The 21,991-nt window shown below is 39.1% G+C and overlaps 2 protein-coding genes across 9 annotated transcripts in view; one reads left to right on the forward strand and one right to left on the reverse strand.

The window, feature by feature from the left end:
- Osbpl9 (oxysterol binding protein like 9) overlaps positions 1 to 11,534 on the forward strand; it is a 138,255-nt gene extending 126,721 nt beyond the window's left edge. For 6 of the 7 annotated variants that reach the window (XM_027944920.3, XM_027944917.2, XM_027944918.3 and 3 more), the window contains 10 exons: positions 746 to 831; positions 3,364 to 3,535; positions 4,705 to 4,789; positions 5,675 to 5,785; positions 6,058 to 6,121; positions 6,226 to 6,366; positions 8,600 to 8,678; positions 9,503 to 9,594; positions 10,218 to 10,353; positions 10,570 to 11,534. In XM_027944920.3, the coding sequence (XP_027800721.2) occupies positions 746 to 831; positions 3,364 to 3,535; positions 4,705 to 4,789; positions 5,675 to 5,785; positions 6,058 to 6,121; positions 6,226 to 6,366; positions 8,600 to 8,678; positions 9,503 to 9,594; positions 10,218 to 10,353; positions 10,570 to 10,644 (1,041 nt within the window). In that variant the 3' untranslated portion in view covers positions 10,645 to 11,534. Of the gene's footprint in view, positions 1 to 745; positions 832 to 3,363; positions 3,536 to 4,704; positions 4,790 to 5,674; positions 5,786 to 6,057; positions 6,122 to 6,225; positions 6,367 to 8,599; positions 8,679 to 9,502; positions 9,595 to 10,088; positions 10,144 to 10,217; positions 10,354 to 10,569 lie in introns of those variants that run through there. The other variant, XM_071617820.1, reaches the window with a different exon arrangement.
- Positions 11,535 to 11,896: 362 nt separating this feature from the next.
- Nrdc (nardilysin convertase) overlaps positions 11,897 to 21,991 on the reverse strand; it is an 87,973-nt gene continuing 77,878 nt past the window's right edge. For both annotated transcript variants that reach the window (XM_027944915.2, XM_027944916.2), the window contains 10 exons: positions 20,222 to 20,384; positions 17,802 to 17,833; positions 17,436 to 17,574; positions 15,072 to 15,119; positions 14,770 to 14,822; positions 14,315 to 14,398; positions 13,651 to 13,741; positions 13,105 to 13,221; positions 12,262 to 12,351; positions 11,897 to 12,116 (listed from right to left, as the gene is read on the reverse strand). In XM_027944915.2, coding sequence (XP_027800716.1) covers positions 11,919 to 12,116; positions 12,262 to 12,351; positions 13,105 to 13,221; positions 13,651 to 13,741; positions 14,315 to 14,398; positions 14,770 to 14,822; positions 15,072 to 15,119; positions 17,436 to 17,574; positions 17,802 to 17,833; positions 20,222 to 20,384 — 1,015 coding nt within the window. In that variant the 3' untranslated portion in view covers positions 11,897 to 11,918. The remainder of the gene's footprint in view (positions 12,117 to 12,261; positions 12,352 to 13,104; positions 13,222 to 13,650; positions 13,742 to 14,314; positions 14,399 to 14,769; positions 14,823 to 15,071; positions 15,120 to 17,435; positions 17,575 to 17,801; positions 17,834 to 20,221; positions 20,385 to 21,991) is intronic.

Below are 21,991 nucleotides of genomic sequence, written 5' to 3' on the forward strand. Positions count from 1 at the left end.
ACCAATCTCACTCCAGTCAGTAATCAAGAATAATTAGGGCTGGCAAGAATGTGGGGGGAAAGGTATACTCATGTATTGTTCGTGGGATTGCAAATTAGTGTGTCCACTCTGGAAAGCAGTATGGAGGTTCCTCAAAATACTAGGAGTAGGGCTAGGGATGTGGCTCAAGTGGTAGCGCGCTTGCCCGGCATGCGTGGGGCGCTGGGTTTGATCCTCAGCACCACATAAGAATAAAATAAAGATGTTGTATCTACCGGAAAAACTGAAAAATAAATATTAAAAAATTCTCTCTCTAAAAAAAAAACAAGCAAACTAGGAATGGAATCCCCAAATGATCCAGCTATCCCACTCCTCCATATATTTCCAAAAGATCAAAAATCAGCATACTATAGGGAAAAGGACACATCAGTGTTTATAGCAGCACAGTTCATTATAGCAGCACAGTTCACAATAGCCAAACTCTGGAACCAGCCTAGGTACTCTTCAATGGATGAATAGATGTACTCAGTGAAAGGAAACTTGCACAGAGGAAATGACATTTGAACATGCAGTACCCCTTCTCTGTTTTTCATCTGCTGGGCTAGTTAATGGGCATTTTGGAATAGATGAATTTGAGTGGTATTGTTTTAGAAACATGCCTGGGCAGTATCTGATAAGTGTTAAAATGATTGGAATGAGTATTCTTTTAGCAGTTCAGTAATCTGTGTTTGGAATTTAATCCTCACAGGTCAATTGTGTTTTTCAGGTAGTTCTTCCAACATTTATTCTTGAAAGAAGATCTCTTTTAGAAATGTATGCAGACTTTTTTGCACATCCGGACCTGTTTGTGAGGTATTTGAACACAGTAGTTTCTAGTTTTTCAGTTTTGTTACTCAATAGCCTTCTGCCTTTGCAGGATAAATGAATTCCTTCTCGCCTTTCAAACATTTCTGGGTAACAGCAGGATTGAATGTTTGTTTACATTATCTGGTGATGGTGATTTTGTAAGGCAACCAAGTTTACCACTTTAAAAAACTTCTTAAGAACCGATTAATAGATGCCCAGTAAGTATAAGGCCAAAATTATAGGCTTATTTGATCCAAACATTGATTATACTGTTAATTTATTTGTACTGTATCCTGGGAGAACTTCACTGAACTGAATTCAGAAAACTTTTCTAAAGGTTTCTAAACAAGAAAACTTTTCTTGTTTGGCAGGCACTTTGTTATGAACTGGAGAAAGGAAAAAAATCTGTGTCTGCCCTTGAGTTTACAGTCTAGTGTCGGATTATAAACTTTCATAAATTTTAAACTTAAAGTTTGTACTGTTAGCTGTCTGTACAAGGATATATGTAAAGGTAGGATTGATTTATGAGGAAGCAAGTTCACATTGCTGTTTTTATCCGTAGCAGGGAAATTTTCTTTGTAATCGGAAATGCTCTAATCTATTTTCTCTGATTGTATCTCTTGCCTTGGACTATGATTCACTGCAGCCAGACATAAATCCCTCAGGTTTCATGGTGATTGGGCAAATAGGCTGACATATATGTATATATTTATTCCTTCTTGATGAAGGTTTTAGAGGACCAGATAACCAGTTTCGAAAAGGCATGAATACAAATACATATGGAAGTGTTTAAGTTAGTAGATAATTTAACAAATAAGCTTTTTTAAAAAAAAAAAAAATTTTGGTAGTTGAGATGGACAGCATGCCTTTATTTTATTAAATTTTTTTTTTTTTATGTATTGCTAAGGATTGATTGAACCCAGTGCCTCACATGTGCTAGGCAAGCCTTCTGTCACTGAGCTACAGCCCTAGCCCCAACAAATAAGCTCTTATTGGTAATATGTGCAGGTAAAAATAGAAAGTATCAATTGTTCATTAGATCTGAAATTTAAGGGTTGTTTTTTGTTTTTGTGAGGATTAAATTTTGTGGTCCTTATGAACCACTTGAATAAAGTATAGCTAAAAAGCCAATAGGTGCTGGACATGTGACCCATGCCTGTAATCCCAGCAGCTTGGGAGGCTAAGACAGGAGGATAGCAAGTTCAAGGGTAGCCTCAGCAGGTCAGTGAGGCTTGGCGAGACCCTATCTCAGAATAAAAAGAATAAAAAGGACTGGGGATGTGGCTCAGTCATGTGTGCCTCTAGGTTCAATTTCTGGTTCCAAAAGAAAGAAGAATGCCAATAGATGAGATTAAATGGAATACTGAAAATACTTGATTAATTAAAAAAAAAAAAAGGAGAGAGGAGAAATAATGCCATGAGGAACAAAAAGGACATGTAGAAAACAAATATTAAGATGGTAGAGTTTAAGCTCATTTACATCAGTAATTATGCTAAATGTAAATATAATATGCCCACAATTTAAGAGAACAGAGATTGTCAGACTGGATAAAACAAAATGCAGCTGTGTTGCCATTTCAAGGGGAGAGACTTGAAATATAAAGACATTGCTTGGTTAAAAGTAAAAGGATAATTAAAAAAAAAAAAACGGGCTGGGGATGTAACTCAGTGACAGATTGTGTGCTTAGCATGCAAGAGGCCCTGGACTTTAAAAAAGTAAAAGGGTAGGCTCCCAGGTCAAAATGGCAACCAGGCCTGCTGTTGCAGCATCAGGCCAGTGGCTGGATGGTGTCCGAAAATGTTATTATAATGCTGCAGGAGTCAATAAACTAGGAGTAATGAGAGATGATACAGTATATGAGGATGATGTAAAAGAAGCCATAGAAGGTTTCCTGAGAACCTTCCAATCCCACCAGTTCTTCCCTGATTTTTCTGAGAAAATCATAAGACTGTAGAAGATCCAAAACAGTATAATTGGTCACCTTGATTCAACTGACCTTTCTGAACACTGCCCAGCAATTGTATAACAGCCTTCTCCAGTGAACACCATATGGAGAGAAAAAAAGAAAAACCTAAAAAAGATAGATCATATGCTGCAAAGCCTTAATCGATTTAAACTAATTGTATTCACATAGAATATATTTTCTGACCATGAAAGGATTAAATTAAAAATTAACAATAGATACAGGAAATATCTGTTTGTTAATAAAATAATGTACTTACATTAGGTTCTGGAACAGCAAAATTAATCCGTTGCACTAGAAACTAGAAGCACTGTTTGCTAGGGTAGGGAGAGGTGGTAGTTGCTTGAACAGAAGAATGATAAAACTTTCTAGAATAATGATTAAGTAAATAGATATGTACGTTTGTCAAATTCTTCAGACACTAAGATTAATGCATTTAATTATGTATGTTATACCTCAATTAAAAAAAAATCTTAGGGGTAACTCTTGGTCCTGGGTCCTCTCCAATCCATGGCTTAGGGCAGACATGCTAATAAAAAAGCAGGGCACTAAATTTTTTCTTTGTCTCTTGCAGCATTAGTGACCAGAAAGATCCTAGGGATCGAATGGTTCAGGTTGTGAAATGGTACCTCTCAGCCTTTCATGCAGGAAGGAAAGGATCGGTTGCTAAAAAGCCATACAATCCCATTTTGGGTGAGATCTTTCAGTGTCACTGGATGTTACCAAATGACACTGAAGAGAACACAGTGAGTTCTGCACCAACAGCTGTTTTATCTTAAATTGTACTGATGGAAAATTTTACTTCATTTAAGGGCAGATAACAGTGATGAAGGCAGTGAGCAAAATATGCTTACTATGCAAAGAACATTGTTGTCAAATTAACATATTTTGAAAATAGTGAGGAAGAGTTATAGTGGAATGAGATGAGAACAGAGATTGAGAAATCAGATCATATAGGGCCTTGTACACCATAATGATAATTTTATAGCTTGTCAGAATCTCATTTTTGTTTTGAAAAAGTCATTATGATGAGTTTCTGAAAACCAGATTTAGAAGCAAGGAACCATTCATTATTCCAAGAGAGAGATGCTGGATTCCAGTTCTGTTTTGGTGGTAGAACTGGTAGATGGATTGGGGGAGGAAAGGTAAGGAAATCAATCAGAGATGAGCCCTTGGATGTGTGCTTCAGCAGGTGATACTGTCATCTACTGGTAAGAAAATATTGGACCTGGGGAGGGAAAAAATCAAAGAGCTCTGATTTGAAATTAGAATATAAGGGGTTTGTTAGACATGTAAGTGAAGTTGTCTGGAATCTGAGAGGGTAGAATATGGAGAGAGTTCTTAGCTGGAGATGGGGCTTCCAAAATTTTAGTATGTTTAGATGGTATTGTGAAGTCTTACATTTGGATGAAATTACCTAGGAAGATAGCTTAGCTAGTGAAGAGGATGTAACCCAGAACTGAGCCCCAGAACTCTGTCATTTATAAGTCTAGGAACATTAATGAACAGTTAGATACACACTAAAAGGCTTCTAAGGATGGAAAAGAAAAAGTTCCTAGTCCATTGTGCCTGCCACATAGTAATCTTTCAGTAAACATGAGTCTCTATGACTTTTCCTTCCTAAATGACACATTACATATAGTCTTTACTAAAGATAATCAGTATATGTCTATTCTTATTCACTTGACAGACATAAGTATCCACTGTGTCAGGCCTTTAGGATTGTCTTAGTATAGTCAGGGAGATTGACACAAACTGTAATAATAGTATTGTAATTGAGTGCCATAAAAGAAATATGTGTAGGGTGATTGTGTATATAGGAGGGAACAAAGACTCCAGTTAACAGATTTTCTGTATTGTCATTTGTTTTTGTATTGTCCACATCAGTAGGAAATTATGTTGTATTTGCTTGCAGGAGCTAGTTTCAGAAGGACCAGTTCCCTGGGTTTCCAAAAACAGTGTAACATTCGTGGCTGAGCAGGTTTCCCATCATCCACCCAGTAAGTTACACAGCTCTTCTGCAACATCCACTATGAAACTATTCTGCCTGCTGAAGATCATTAAAAATTCTGTAGCTGAGATTGCTTTATTGTCAGTTGTATGGCTAGCTGTATCATCACCATTACTTGAAGTAGAAACTCAGTTGATTTGTTCTTAGTGTCAACTCCTTGTATAAGTTTCAAGATTCTTAGTATCACTGACTAAATATATATATGAAAAGAAGGAAGTTGGGAGATAGATGTGGTACACAACTGTCCTCACAGCCACTCAGGAGGCTAGAGAATCATGAGTTTGTTTTATTTTGCTTGAGCAAAATAAAAAAGGGTTAGGGATGTAGCTCAGTGGTAGAGCACCCCTAGGTTTAATCCCCAGCATCATTTTATTTAAAAAAAAAAATGGGGGCTGGATTGGGGAAACCAATGCTTAATGCTTCTAAACTCACACATAATGCTCTGCTCTAGAGACCTTAGCAACTTTCAGACAGTTTGTATAAATGATATGTAATTTTTATATTGTATATTCTGGACATAGTGGAAAGAATAAATATCCTCAACATCTTGTTTAGTGAAGTATTAAAATTGTAAGTACTGGATGGGCTCAGGTTGGGGCTGGTAATAGGCATGCTTGCTGACCAGAACACAAGACACTTTTGATTTTATGTCTCCTGGAGTGTCCACAGCCAAATTCATTTTAGGGGAGCTTTGAATGGATGCTTACATTGGAGAAAGAGTGGAAAAGGCAAGTGGGTACCCCATGGCCTAATATAAGGTTGTTCTTTGAGAGGTAAAGGACTTCCCTGTGAAGCCAGGTTTTTCCCCCAGATGGGGTTTAAAGAGGTAGCTGTAGCTATATAGTGCACTAATAGAAAACACTTTCCTATTCAGTTTCAGCCTTTTATGCTGAATGCTTTAACAAGAAAATCCAATTCAATGCTCATATCTGGACTAAATCAAAATTCCTTGGGATGTCAATTGGGGTGCACAACATAGGGCAAGGTAAGTTTGTGGGCATTGGGTGGACTACAGTGTTAGTAGGAGTTTGTATGTCTTCGAATACCTGATAGACACCTGTCTAGTAAGGGAAAATGGCTACAGAAAGCCATACTGCATGCTATTGGGTGCATGAAAGCATATGTACTGGGATGAAGACAGGGGTGGGATACAAAATAGGTTACTCCTAAATCAAATGAAGTATCCATTAGGCAAACTACAAAGCCTTGTGGCCAGTTGACACTATTAATCAGAGGTTTTATTCCTTCTCTCCCCAGGCTGTGTCTCATGTCTAGACTATGATGAGCATTACATTCTCACATTCCCCAATGGTTATGGAAGGCAAGTAGAGCCATTTCCATTTCCTCTGATCAGCAGAAGACCCCACCAAATCCATTCCTTTCCTCATAACTGTCAGCCTTACCTGAGAACTTTTGATTTTCCAGGTCTATCCTCACAGTGCCCTGGGTGGAACTAGGAGGAGAATGCAATATTAATTGTTCCAAAACTGGTTATAGTGCAAATATCGTCTTCCACACTAAACCTTTCTATGGAGGCAAGAAACACAGAATTACTGCTGAGATTTTGTAGGTATTTTGTTTTTCTCAGTGCTATTCCATTTTTCTGAAATACTTCCTTTTGTCTTAAACTTCTTTGTTAGGGATTATTTTAATTGTTTTGTCCTTTTAAACTTGTAGTACATCTCTTACTAAAATCCCTTATGAAAAGGAGACCTAGAACTCAGGTTCATAAAAGTCAGGGGTCACTGATGAGACCTGCTTCCTCACAACCTGATTTGCAATGGGAACTGAAAGAGGTCTTCTACCTTTTCCGGCTAACCCAGACCATGGATTCTTAAAGATTGGTCCATAAACTAGTCCTTAACAGCAGACTTTGTGACTGTCCCCTGAGTGTCTCCCAAGTCTTCATAGTCCTTCCCTTTTCTGTGCCTTTGCTAGGGGGAAAGCAGTTGGTGGGTTCAGAGCTTGCCTGGAAGGAGGAGAGTGCAGTGTTGTGCCACTGGACTTTTCTCTGCCTTGGAAGGCCTTTTGGGAACAGTGTCAGATGGAAAATACATGACTGGTAAACCAGCTTTCCAGGGAGATGACTTAATGTGGATAACTAAATTGGCACCCCAAAACATCTTGAGCAGGTTAGGTCCAGGAACATAAGATGAAGTTTACAAAGAATCAGTAACATTGTTGGATCAGAAAATATGGCAGGGCTTAGAGAGCAACATGAGTCACTGCTAAAAAACAGGAAGACAATGGAAGCAAGTTACCCTCCTTTTGAGGTAGCCAACCCAACAGGAACTGTTAGCTCAACAGAATTTTCTGCCAATTAGAGCCATATGTAGTAGAATACCTTCAAAAGTTGTGAGCTCGCTGGGCACAGTGACACATGCCTGTAATTCCAGTGGCTTAGGAGGCTGAGGCAAAGCCAGCCTCAGCAACTTAGTGAGGCCCTAAGCAACTCAGCGAGAGCCTGTCTCTTAAAAAAAAACAACATTAAGAAAGGTCTAGGGATGTGGCTCAGTGGTTAAGTGCTCCTGGGTTCAATCCCCAGTAAACCCCCTTCCCCCACACACACACACCAAAAAGTTGTGAGCTCAAAGAGCTCTTTGTGAAGTCGTTTTATTCAGGATTTGAGCATCAGACAAAGTTTGAGCATCAAACTTTTTGGTCTTTGGACCCCTTTATTATATCCATCAATATTTTCATGAGAAATTAAAAGATTTTAAAATATTAATTTTAAAATTAGATTTTTTTGCAAAAATAAATTTTCTAAAACTTTTAAAATTTTGTGAGAATAATAGCTTTTTATGTTTTGAAAGTTTTATAACCTTCAATATAATTAATAGAATACAGGTAGATTGTACTATCTGCTACTTCTATTCTGTTGCTACATATTGCATAGTCTTTGGAAAACACTGTACACTTGTGAAAAAACCAAATGGAAACAGCAAGTAACATCTTATTAAGAAAATAGTTTTGACATTAAGCACTCCCTCCCTTATAGGGTTTTGGAAACCCTTAAGGGTCCCCAGACCACACTTGGAGTCATCGCATAATAACCTTCTAATCCTGGGATTTTTTCTCTCATTGTTCCCTTTCCCCCCATTTTCATTTGTTTCCAGCAAGGGATAGCAGTTTTCATCTCTCTACCTTGGCTTTTTTTTTTTTTTTTTTTTTTTAATTTCTGGTCTCTTTTAGCCTCAGTTTATGCTTTGTCCTTCCTAACCTGGCCTATGCTATTAAATTTATCTGCCCAAATTCCATATCTGCCAGACACACCACTGTGGTGTCAAGTAAAGGCCTGTCAGGGCTTTGGAGGATCCTTGTTTAGGAAAAGAGCCAAAACTATTTGATCTAGAGATTCCTTTAAGCCTGGGGAGAAAAACTATATACTAGAGTTAAGTTTCTTCGCACCAGCAGTTTTGCCCTTGACCCCTGGTGCCCACATGAGCTCACCACACACTTACCACTTAGAATCTCATTGGTGAGTGAGTCTAGTAGGCTGTGAACAGTTGGAGGGCAGGCAATGTGCCAGGTGCCAGCACCTAGCACAGGGCTCCCTTGCCTATCTCACACCTGTTGCTCATGGGATCTGTGGCTTATTAGCATCTTGTTTAGGGCCTCTTTCTTATCATTAGCCTTGAGAAGTCTAGTTCCATTAAGCAATTTTTACCAAAAACCTCACAGTTACTCTTTTATGTTCTATGCTTTGACAGTAAACCATGCTGCCTACAAAAAAAAAAAAAAAAATTGGTAGAATAATTCCCAATTTGACACTAACACAAATATTTCCTTTTATATTTAGTTCTCCAAATGACAAGAAGTCTTTTTGCTCAATTGAAGGGGAATGGAATGGTGTAATGTATGCAAAATATGCAACAGGGGTAAGAACCTATATTTTGCCACTTGTCTTTGGCTACATTTAATTTCAGCCTATCCCTTTTCCTACTTTTCCATTTGAAACTTTAACCACCAATACCACCTATAGTGTCATCTCTTCAGGGTGAGCTTTACTCTTCCTTCCCCTTCCTCCTTTCCAGCAGTGCAGGTAATAGAATGATTTTTACTTTTCTTTCTTTACAAAACACTTGAGAATAATATATGTAAAACAGTGCTTGGCACATATTGAGCACCCTGTGTTAGGCCTATCATCTGAATGTGTGCCATGTTTGTAAAATGGAGTGCTAACCAAATTTGAGTGTGTGTGTGTCTACACTCAAAAACTAATAAAATTAACTAAACTGCCACCAGGCATTCAGAAATGAGTAAGTAAATGAGTCCCACCATCAAGGAATTTTCCCTCTGTATACCACCCATGAAATGTTCTCATTAAGCCATGAAGAAAGGTGGTATAAGGATAACAGGAGGAATCTGTGAACTGCATTTCAGAGAATTTGCAATGTAAAAAGCACACGAAGATTAATTGTGATGAGTCTGGCTTCCTAGGAATGATGACCATACATGTAGCAACATAGCCACATTGAAAATATCTGTAGCCACATTTAAAATATCTGTTGAATTGAGCCTCTGGACTTAAAACATAAAATGGTATTATTTTAGCCTTAAGGCTGCATATAAAACTTATTAAGGCTACATCATTAACATACAGGAAACTTAATCTGTTAATTAAAGCCTTCTGTGAAGAGTTGACTTTTCCTCAGAAAACAGTTTAAACGATAAAATATCCTTTTAACCTCTCCTTTTCTAGGAAAATATGGTCTTTGTAGATACCAAGAAGTTGCCTATAATCAAGAAGAAAGTGAGGAAGTTAGAAGATCAGAATGAATATGAGTCCCGCTGGTAAGGAAAATTAGAACTTCTTTTCTTCAGTGGAAATTATGGCCTTGGGAGGAAGTGCTTACATCTGCCTCTGTAGTTGACCTCTTGACCCTTCCATGATCACATTTTAAATCTAAGGGAGGTTTTTCCTGAAATGCAGCATCTCAGCTCCTCTGTTCTAATCCTTTCAATTTATAGTAAAGGACACTCAAGCCCTAGAGAGGGAAACTGACTCTCCCAGGTAGGTATAGATAGAACCAGAAGTAGAATCACAGGTCTCAGCTCCCCTTGTCCTTTCTCCTGTTGCTCTTGTTTATACTTTGATAGCTAACAGGTGGGTCTTCTTAGGCCCATTTCTGTATTATTTACTTCTGTGCCCTGTTGCCACCTTTAGGAGATTTATTATAACACTGAAGAGCCATTTGATTTATATTATTATTTTTATACAGTATTCAGAGGTGGCTCTAGACTTTCATTCTCAAGATTGTCAGTCCCTCTTGATCTCTCTTCTTTAGCCTTTGGAAGGATGTCACTTTCAATTTAAGAGCCATTTGATTTATATTATTATTTTTATACAGTATTCAGAGGTGGCTCTAGACTTTCATTCTCAAGATTGTCAGTCCCTCTTGATCTCTCTTCTTTAGCCTTTGGAAGGATGTCACTTTCAATTTAAAAATCAGAGACATTGATGCAGCAACTGAAGCAAAGCACAGACTTGAAGAAAGACAAAGAGCAGAAGCCCGAGAAAGAAAGGAGAAGGAAATTCAGTGGGAGACAAGGGTAAGCCCCACCTAACTGCTATTCCCCTGTACCTTGAGTAGTAGTAATTCATTCACGTTTTAGCAAGGTGGTGAACACTATGAACAAAGATGATCACTGGTCCCTTCCTGAAACTCATTTCATCCAATGAGGAGAGAAGGCATGGAATAATAAAAACTACCCTATAAAAGAATAGTACAAAACAAGCAAATAAATGAATTCTTCTTCTTCTTACAGTTATTCCATGAAGATGGAGAATGCTGGGTTTATGATGAACCATTACTGAAACGTCTTGGTGCTGTGAAGCATTAGGCTGAGAAACAAAAGTTTACACCCGATGACCAGGGCAAGTCATCCAAATTAAGCAACAATCTTCCTTTGGGAGAACCTATCACTCCCTTCTTATTGCAGTGGTTCCTATCTCAGGGATACTGGACTTTCTGACACAGATGAACAATTAAAGCTGGAAAAGCTTCCCTTTCTCTATGGCAGTTAAGATTTTGACTTCAGTCCTGAGAAAACAAGATGTCTGCTCCTGTTCCAGACCCCATGCTTTGAAAAGTTTCACTCTGCACTCTTGTTCTGCTGTTAAGACATGACATATAGACTCTTATTTCTTCGTTCATGTAATCTCTTGGGTTCTATATATACAAATATATACACACAAAAATATACCTGATGGCAGATTTTTCATAATCTTCCATCTATTGTAAATATTGGTTCCTCAGAGTTGTTTTAGAATATTAGTGCAATGTATTAAAATCAAGTGTTAGGAAATTTCATGGTTTCACTTATAACTTTTATTTTGGAAATGAACTATTATTAAATTGTATCTAAACCTGGATTACAGTTGAATTATATTCAGTGCTTCTTAAGGCTTCATAAAGTAATTTTTCCAACCTTTTTAAAAAGTGTATTTTTTTTTTTTTAATCTTCATGTTTAGACATGGAAGCCACTTATTTGGCAACCTTGAATATAGTAGCTTTTCACAAGAATTCTTAAAATACTGGAGGGTCTGGCCTCCTTTTCCTCTTATCGTGCTGTTCTATCTTTTGTCCCTGCTAAGCTTTTTCCTTGTGTTAACACACATAAGGCTACCAACATTCACCAAAAATATTTTATTGCCTTACAGTGTTTAATGTGTATTTTTAGATCCACACACCACACTGAAATAAAACATAATAAAAAGAATGCCACAGCAGCAGATGGCTCATTCTGAAGGGTAATACAGAACTATCTTTATTTAAAAATACATTAAAAAAAAAAAAAGGTATTAGTACCTAGCATTTAGGTACTAATAACAAATTGGTTACATAGGGCCTCTCAAGAATTGGATTCTTCATCTGAGATGACACAGGCCAAAGCTTCCCAAATAACTGCTTCAAATGTGTCAAATTCACACTTGTCCACCCTCTACATTGACCCTGTGTTGGTTAGTCTCAACAGAAAAGGAAAAAAAGTAAATTGAATTCTATGATGCCAGTGCAAAAAATTCAATGGAAGCCCAAAGGCAGTAGTAGTGTAACTCCATAAAATACAAACACATCTTTAAATACACACTCCTTCAGGCCAACGAGACTGCAGTTTATTTGACTATTTTATGGTAGGGGAGAAGGCTAAGTGTTGATGTGAAAGCCCTGATATCAGTAATGGGGATGGTAGAATCTGCCAGCAAAGGAGAAGGTGGCAGGTAGGCTAGCTGCATCACTTCACAAGAAGAGTTTGAATCCTCACCAGAAGGGGTGCCATCCCCTTCCAGTTCATATTTCCCATATCCAACAACCTGAAAGAGGAAAAGACTCAAGGTTAAGAAATGTGTTGGCTATATTGTAGGCAAACAACTTGTTTAGAATTTCTGTTAACCACCCAAACTCAGTAAATGACAACCCTGGAAAGAAAGGAACTATAGTTTACTTAACCATACTCACATGAACACTGAGCATTTTACTTCCTGGTCCTCTGTGAGCCTTGAACCAGTTAACCAGGTCTGACTTTGAAAATGACTTCAGAGCTTCAATCTTATAGAGGAAAGGGAGATAGGAAAGACAGATTGATCCTGCTTATATCTGAGCACTTTGTTTTATTTTCAGTGTTAGCTCTAGCCTTCCAGAGAAGGATAGAGAGAGGATGAACCTCTGTGGCACAGCTTCATGTTTCATAGTAATGATCTACATTAGCAGGTAAGCAAGACAGCAGATGTTATAATTACAACTCAGTACTGTACTCAACTAGAAACCCAAGTCTTTGGTGTCACATTTCATTTCTCTGGCTTGAGAAAATATAGCAACTACTGACGTCAACTGGAGTGCTTTTATTGAGCTGGGCTCCTTCTGCCTCACAGAGCAATGATGTCTTTGCTAATGCACTGCAGGAGAGCTACCTATAATCAGAGGTGGCACTGAATTGCAGGATCCAGAGAGTTCTTTTTCATGGGTTCTATTATTTTGAGCTAGAAGTCATCAAAAAACCTATACAACTGGAATAAGTAAATCTGGAGGACATCAAGTCCAACTTTCTATAGCAGAAACCCTTTTTAATCCATATATATAATAAAACATTGAGCTTCTCTGAAAACAGGTAGTGGGAGGTAAACTTTAGCACCATACTCACATAGCCACCTTAGCTGGAAACTCAGTATTTGAATCAAGAAATGAGCAAGTGGCCAGGCCTCAACAAGTATCCCAAGTAGCACAATACTGGGATGCTTGCACTTGAAACTCATAGAATTAGGAACCCTCACGTCAGGGCTGTGTTGGTCTGAAAATCATTACCTCGTGGGCAAGACGGTCAAAGAGATACTGTTGTGTTACCACTTCATTCCAGTTCCTGTCCACCTCCTCCCCAAGGTGGGTATCTTCACACTCTTTGAGCTTGATCAAAGCTGTAACCTGTTCCCACCAAAGAGACACTCAGGCATGACATCACATCAGTGTGCACAGCAGGAATTATAATCCTATCAAATCTGGCTTGTGAAGGACCTAGCCAGCATTACCAGAAGAGAGGAAGCTAGGGGGACATTATGATCAGATAAAGATGGAGCTATAAATCTCAAACCCGCTGGGCTTGGTGGTGCATACCTGTCATCCTATCAGCTTGGAAAGGTGAGGCAGGAAGATTGCAAGTTCAAGGCCAACCTCAGCAACTGGTGAGACCTCTGTCTCACAAAAGGCTGGGATATATAGCTTAATGGTAGAGTTCCCCTGGGTTCAATCCCCAGTACCACAAAAACAAAAAACTGGCCTACACACTGTGAAAAACTGGTATATGGTATCTTGAAGGCTTGCATAAACCAAGACTAGACAGACCAGTGCAGTCACCTGGGTGTTGAATGCATCTTCAGTGAGGTTCTCGATCTTCTCTTCAAAGCTGGAAAGAAACTCTTCTATCTTCTTATCAACAATTTCAGAGCTGAAATAGAATATCTTCAATGAAAAGCAATCAGAGAGCTCATCTCTGGCAAAAGTCAAAGGAAGGAATTAGGACTAAGGCATATTTCCAAGAAAAAGACATAAGTGTTTTCTAAGACTTCCATACTCAACCATAAGCTGAAGGAGGGAAGAGAATGGGGAAGAACCTTCCTATACCCGGCCCCCCACCACTAGAACAATTTCCCTAGTATCCTCATCCAGAAGTAGCTACAGCCATACCTGACCATTCCAAAGCTGAGAACTATCAAGACCTTACATTTAGTTCCAGCATAAATGTCAAGTTGGGAATCATTACCTTTCTTGTTCTCATCTACCTAATGAAAAACATTGGCAAGTGCTGTCAATAAGACTTGAGCCAAGTCCTAAAGGGCCACTGGAACCCACATATCAGTCCTCATTATGGTCATCTACTGCCTCCCCTTCTGCTCCCTAGTGACTAAATAGAGCAAACCCTGCTTGTTTTAAGAGTTGCATGAGGCTTAAGGAAGTATCTGTAGTTCCCATTCTCCATGTCTAGAATAGGTTAGATCCATTTATTCACTGGCTTACTCACTTATATTTGGTTGCCTGAGTCCCCACAGTGACAGAGAATCCTAGAATCCCAGATGTATTCCGACAGGTTGGGTATACATGGTACCTATAAACAAAGTGAAAAGTTTTTTGGGCTCATGAGGTTACTGGGCTCTGCCTTCAGAAATTCAAGGGGGGAGGGTTTCTGCCCACATACTGGGTTCTGAACGTCCTAAAAGATGACCATAAATGTGTATACAACTACTTAATTCTCTTGTCAAGGTGTGCACCCCTTTCCTGAACTAGGGACCACAAGTTAGCTTGCTTTCTTATTTATCTTGCAACTTGACCAAACTGAACACATGATCATAGTCCAAGATGTAGCATATTTCAAAAATCTGACAACTAAGGCATGGAAGGACTGTGAAGTTCTGAGAGGCTGCAAAAGAAGCCCCAGACTCATTTGTAAAATTTCAGTACCCTTATCAGCGAACTTACCCAAGGGTCTGCTTGGTTCGAAGGAAGTCAAAACAAGGCTCTTCCATGTGCATCTGTAATTCAACACACTAACCATCAGCCCAGAACGCAGCAAAGAGACTTCCATTTTCTCCCCTCAAAAAAGTGTTCCACATACCTCCATGGTCCAGCCTCTCACTACTTTCCTCCTATATCCCTTTTCTGTGCTCTTACTGGGTAAGAATACTAAATGACTACCCCAAGTCACCAGCTTCCAAGGAGAAAGGCTGGGTCTCAGTGAACCCAGGCTCTTAAAAACACCTTGACTCACTTTATGCACTTACCACAAGCAGCTCCATAAGAGTATATTCTCTTAAACTCCTGGTACCTGACTGAAAAGACAAAGTGATCAGACAAACTAAATATCCAGTGGCTTACAAAACTTTTTAATATTAGCTATTCTTTTTAAAACTTTTTTTATAACTTTGCTTATTATTTTTTATTTGGTGCTGAGGATTGAACCCAGTGCCTCCCATGTACTAGGCAAGCGTTCAACCACTGAGCCACAACCCCAGCCCAATATTAGCTATTCTTAAGAACTACTTATTATCATCCCCTCTCTTCACCCCAAGAGAGGTAATCATACACTCTCCCTTCCCACTAACCTGAAGGTCTGTAAGAAGAACTATGCTAGACACCTGTAACTGCAGGTGAACATGGAGGTGGGTCTAATAATCCTGACCTGCCAGATCCTGCCTGGAGGACCTAGAGAACTCACAGGATACTTTCTAAATTTAAATTCAAGCATTTTAGTTCAAGGCCCTATGGAAGATAGCAGGAAATGGTTGGGGATCATGAAGGAATAGGACCAGATCTATTTCATAGGTAGAAACAACTGTTCATATAAAAAACATCCAAAACGAAAAAACCCTACTTAGAAGCCTCATCCTAACTACCCCAGAGAATGACAAAATATCTCAGAATGAAGATGGCAGGGGACAAAGACAGAAGATGGTTGCCTGTGCATGCATTTCCAGAGTCAGGCTCTTCTGAGACTCATTTCTCTTGATCTTCCCACTTCACCAGAGAAAGAGGCCTGTGTGCCCTAGAAGCCCTTAATAACCAACAATGAGATTTCCTATTTTCTTCTAAGAAAGCTGCAAAAAAGAACCAGTGCATCAAGTTTCTATTGAAAATGCTCTCTGTGAGGAGGGAAATGGTTTCCTAAAAGCAATAGTTTGTGCTAAGAGATGACTAAAAGAAAGAAGTATCTTCAGTCTCACATGTGAAATCCTGCCTAGAACTCTGCCTCTGGGTTTTGAGAAATTAAGAGACATATAAGCAGGGCCAGGCTATACTATTTATGGAGTTTGGGACTGAGAGTTGGAACCTAGAAAGACTGCAGGTTGGTTTTTTGCTATCACCAAGCAGATACGCTCCACAGAGAAGCTGGGCCTCTAAGGAAAGACAAAAATCTATTCACCTAAATCCAAAACTACTGTGGCTCCTGAAGCACTCATTAAGAAGACTAGGGAAGCGAGGCATGGTGGCACATGCCTGTAACCCTAGCAGCTCAGGAGGTTGAGGCAAGAGGATCACGAGTTCAAAGCCAGCAGCAGCAAAAGCGAAGCACTAAGCCACTCAGTCAGACCCGGTCTTTAAATAAAATACAGAATAGGGCTGGGGATATAGCTCAGTGGCTGAGTGCCCCAGAGTTCAATCCCAGTATTTAAATAAAATAAAATAAAAGACTAGAGAAAGGCTCAAGTTCACCAACAAAAGATGACTGACATAGGTCAATTTACTTCTGACACCAGACCAGGGCAATGTCAGGATAAGACTCAGGCCTAGGGCCAGAAACACAATACAAGGACAAAAAAAAATTTTTACAAGGCCATGGTACTCAAACCCCAGACCAAGGACCTTCACAAGACCTGAAAGGTAAGAACTGATAAGGACTTCCTCATGCAAGAAACTCAGGACCACAGCAGCAGCTATTGGAACTCCAGAATTTGGGAAGTCAGATGTCAAGCTGGAGATTTAGAGAAGATCCTTCTTATAGATTAGAAGTTGAGTGGGAGATTAACCACAGGCTAAAGTAGACCATGTGTTAAAGGGACTGTTGAAAAGTGCTTCCTTATTTTAAGCTCTTCCCAAGCCTCCAGAATAGTGTGCAAAGAATACAGATTCCAAGGACTGACCAGATAAATTGGAGACCAACAAATGAGGGACTCAGAACCTTGGATTTATCATCTATAAAGTGGAAGTAATAAATCCTTTCCCTCAGGTGTTTTGAAACCTTTATGGCTCATAATCATTCTTGTTCAGTGTATACTGATCGTTTGGCTAGGTTTACTTTTGTCTATTTTTCAAAACTGTCCTTTTAACAGGTCTATTTGGGGTTCTGTTAGGGAAACATGCAGGAATTTCCATCCATACTGCATCAGTTCTTCCAGATTCTAGATTAGTTGATTAATGGAGCAATATCTCATAGTAGAGAAAAGGCCCATTTTACTGATAGAAGCAAAATTTAAACGTAGTTGCTTCAAGAGGAAAAATGGCACAAGAAGAATTTAAGATTTGTGGTTAAGTTACAGAGGTAACAAGAAGGTCATTGGGTCAGCTCATTCCAAGGTACTTTGGACCTTCCCCCAGACTTTCATGCCCTAAAGGTACTTATCCACAAGAATACAATGGGACCAACTGACCTGGTAGTAAACAGTGACTTCAGAGTTGGCATCACCCTTGTTTAGAGCTCTCACTTTGCATAAGTGGTGGCCACTGGGTAGCTCTACCACTTGGAATTGCACAGGCATTTCTTGCTCCAGGGGCATGAAATTCAGCTTACTGCAAAAGAATCACATGGGTTACTGAGGCAGTGCCTTTATTCACATACACCCTTCCAAAAGAAATAGCCAGGCCATTCACAATCCCTTCTGATTTGCTTTATCTCAGCCTCAAGAAAATCTACCATGGGTAAATATTTCAAATGTGAGTTTAGTAACAATTAACTGTGGGGCTTAATGCCCTTTTTCTGAACACATCTCAAAGAGAAAATTCAAACCAGTACTTACTCAACAACATATTTCAGGAAATCCATAGATTCCTAAGAGGTAAAAGAGAATTACTGTATTAGTTCCTCTTGATTTATTTCACCCAGAACCATGTAATACCAATTAAGTCATTTCATTGATCAGGAAATCAACTGAATGATAATGTTTAATTATTAAATACTGACTGTGTATGGTGGAAAGGGAGGTACTATGATTGAACCCAGGAGCACTCTGCCTCTAAACTACATCCTTTGCCCTTTTTTAAATTTTTATTTTGAAATATTCTTAAGTTTCTTGGGCTAGCCTCAAATTTGGGGATGCTCTTACCTTAGCTTCTGAAGTGGCTGTGCCACCACACCCAGGTGAATACTCTTAAATGAACAGCTCCTCTTCTGGCTCCCTCTGCAATCTGCTTACCATACACTCCTCATTGGATCAAACTTACTTGTTTAGGGTGAGTGTATCCAAGTGGACCTACCCCTGTGTTTTAGAAATCTGGGCCCAAGGACACAGAGCCTGGATAGAATAAGCACTTATTCTAAGAGAACATATTCTCTTCCTCTCCAAAAATTTCTCCTACAAAATAAAAGATTTCTTCGACAAAATGAGGTATTTTCCAGCCATGGCAGCACACACCTGTAATACCACAAAGGACTGAGGCAGGAGGATCTTAAGTTTGAGGCTGGCCTGGGCAACTTACCAAGACCCTGTCTCAAAATAAAATAAAAAGTTCAGTGTCAGAGTGCTTACCCATGCCTGAGGCCCTGGGTTCAATCTCCAGTACCCATACAAAGACACAAAAGCCAGGGGTAAGGGGGTGTGTGTGGGGGGGTGGGTATGGTTTCTAAAGTGGTTTTTCCTGGGGGCAATCCATAGTACCAAGTTCTCTGGACCCAAAGCCCCTTCTTGGTACTCCCACTGTGTCCAGAAAAAGGCAGCTATTCTTATTCTTTTTGTTGTGGATTCAGACTTGGAAAATTCTTTCTGTGGGCAGGACAGATACTAAGGATGGTTTGAGGTTTGGGGGATATAAAGATAGAAAAGAAGGGATGGATAGCAGTCACAGTTTCAAGAGTGATTTATAACTAGGTGGGGTGGCACATGCCTATAATCCTAGCAACTTGGGAGGCTGAGGCAGGAGGCTCACAAGTTCAAGGCCAGCCTCAGCAACTTAGCAAGACCCTGTCTCAAAATAAGAAATAAAACAGGTCAGTGGTTAAAGCACCCCTAGGTTCAACCCTCAGTACCAAAAAAGAAAAATAATAAAGAAGATTTATGTATTCTATCAAAGGGTCAGTCCTGAGAAACTGGGAGGCCATAAAGGAAAACAGTCAATAGCCATTTTAGGAATGCCATTCTGCCTGGAAAAGGCCATTGTCAAGTTACAGTCAATAGCCATTTTAGGAATGCCATTCTTGCCTGGAAAAGGCCATTGTAGAGTTACAAGACCCCAGAAATACATCTAATTTAATATCAGAAAAAATTCTTTATGGGGCCGGAGTTGTAGCTCAGTGGTAGAGCACTTGCCTACCATGTGTGAGGTACTAGGTTAGATTCCCCAGCACCACATAAAAATAAATAAAGTACTGTGTCCACCTACAACCAAAAATATTAAAAAAACAAAAAGAAAAAACTCTTCATATGTTCCCAATCTTCCTCTGCTTCTAATAAGGAAAATGAGTAGTATTATCACAGATTCCTCCCTTTTCCCTCACTTCCACTAATTAAGTTTTAAGTTTGGGCCATTTTCTACCTTATTATTTCCTATTCTTTTTCATTTCTTTGGCATAATCTCAGACTTCATCATTGTTCATATAACAAAGTTTATCATACTAAACATTTTTTAGTATGATAAAGTGTACAGTTCAGTAGTGTTAACTATAGTAGTAACTATATTCACACTGATATAAAATAGATTTCCAAAACATTTTCATTTTGTAAAACTAAAATTCTATACCCATTAAACAACTGCTCTCTTCCTTCTTTCCCCAATCCCAGCCTCTGGAAACACCATTCTACTTAACCACAAATCTTAAATTCTTCAATGGTTCTCCATTTGCTACAGAATAAAGCCCAAGGTTCCTTCACCTAACAAAACTTATAACACATAGGTCTGCTTCTGTATATATGTATAACATCCCTTGCCACATACTACTCCCACTTTAATCTCTACATTAAACTCTTCATGTTTTCTACAATCTTCCACAAATGTAACCAACAACCCCCGACACACACACATTGTCAAACTCATTTCATTCAAAGTCATAAACAGTCTTCTTCATAGGAAGAGAGTTGCCTAAGTATCAGAATGGCAGATTTCCTCCAAATCAGAAAATGATAATGCTGGCCCACAAAACTACAGAGCTTCCCGCTTCATACAATTTCAGAGTACACCACTGCACTGAAGCCCAGAATACAGTAATAGTATACCTAACACTCACCATGCTTGTGACATTTCCTTGTACCAGGCCCTCAACAAAGAGTTGGGCTTTGAACTCTTTGACAAAGCTCAGGAGAGACTCCAGGGAAAGGCCATCCATCAAAGCCCGGTACTTATCAATCATTGACCAACGGGCATATTCCAGGATTAAAAGTCGCACATCTCTGCACAAAGAGCAGAAAAACAAATAGCAACAACCTCTGTTGCAAGAAATGCATCTTAAAAGTACAGAAATATTTGGTCAAGTTTTATAGATGATGTGTTTTTTTAAAGAGACAATTTCTATCACAACTTAAGATGGGGGGGAAATGTCATAATCATCAAAAAGAATTTCAAGTTGCATATACAAAGTTTTTAATGGATTTTACTCACCAGTACAATAATACACTTATCTAGTCTTAGTTGCAGAGTAAAATATTTAACATAAGTAAAGTTGATAGATGACTCAAAGCTTTCCCAGTCATATGCCAATTTAGCATTATTACTATTTTGGTTTGAAGTCTCACTAACATTAATTACTGGAGGCTACTATGATGAGAATCTATAATTGCAGTGACAATATAGTCTAGGTAATGTCTCTAGTCTAGAAGCAGATTAACTTTACCTCCTTATCTCCAAACCAACCTAAACCTACACCTAATAAGCTGTTTGAACTTGGCAAGTTAACTAATAACTGTGATTCAATTTCTTCACTTGTAATAATGCCTACCATTTATTTGGCATAATCACATGGTGAGAATGAATATATATAAGTTCTTTGAATAGTGCTAGCACATAAATTTTCCACGAATAGTAGGCATATTATTATTCTACTACACTTCAATAAATTTCCAAAGTGACTGGGTTTTACTAAAATAGTAGTTGATAAGACAGGCGCAGTGGCATATGCCTATAATCCCAGTAGCTCTGGAGGCTGAGGCAGGAGTGTGGGAGACCAACCTCGCATGTGACTGAGTTACTCTCCGGCTGGGTGTCTGAGGTGTCCACGTAGCAGAAATGCAGCATGACTTCCCCACCCTTCTTGGGTTCAAGATCGGTGTCTGTGTAGAGATGTGTCTATCCACTACCCCAGGGACCCAATCACCTCATCTGACCTTGCAACACTGCCCCCCCCCACCTTCATTGGATGGGATTTTCCCCAGAATTTAGAGTTCCCCAATAAAAGCCCACTCCCAAGCATGCTTGCTCTCTCTTACTAGCCTCTCCCATAAAAACTCGCTTCCGCCCTGGAGCTTGAGGCTGAGAGCATGAGGAACCGTCCCCTGGAACTTGGTTTAAAGGTAAAATTGTGTGTCTGTGTTTCATTTTGTAACTCCCTGAGAATTTCCCTTCATGACCAAACAATTAACCGTCTGCACTGGCTGCGGACAAAGCAGGAGAAACACTGAGTTCAAAGTCAGCCTCAGCAAAAGCAAGGCACTAAGCAACTCAATGAGACCCTATCTCTAAATAAAATACAAAAAAGGGCTGGGGATGTGGCTCAGTGGTCGAGTGCCCCTGAGTTCAAGCTCCATTACTCAAAGGGGAAAAAAAAAAAGGAATTGATATAGTAGTATTTTTATAAGTAAAACAAAGTAGTATTCAGGATTTATGGGATACACAGCACTATTATCATCATTTCAACAATTGCAGACAACTCTTCTTCCCAAATCAGATTATCAGTTAAACCTAACACTTAACCCCTTCTTCTTTTGTAATTTATGGGCTCATTATAACTATGTCAAAAGCAGGGTTTCCATTTAAAGTTGTGCTGTTTGTTCACCATTTTCAG

This window comes from Marmota flaviventris, chromosome 10 (genome assembly GCF_047511675.1).
Source record: "Marmota flaviventris isolate mMarFla1 chromosome 10, mMarFla1.hap1, whole genome shotgun sequence".
Lineage (NCBI taxonomy): Eukaryota > Metazoa > Chordata > Mammalia > Rodentia > Sciuridae > Marmota > Marmota flaviventris.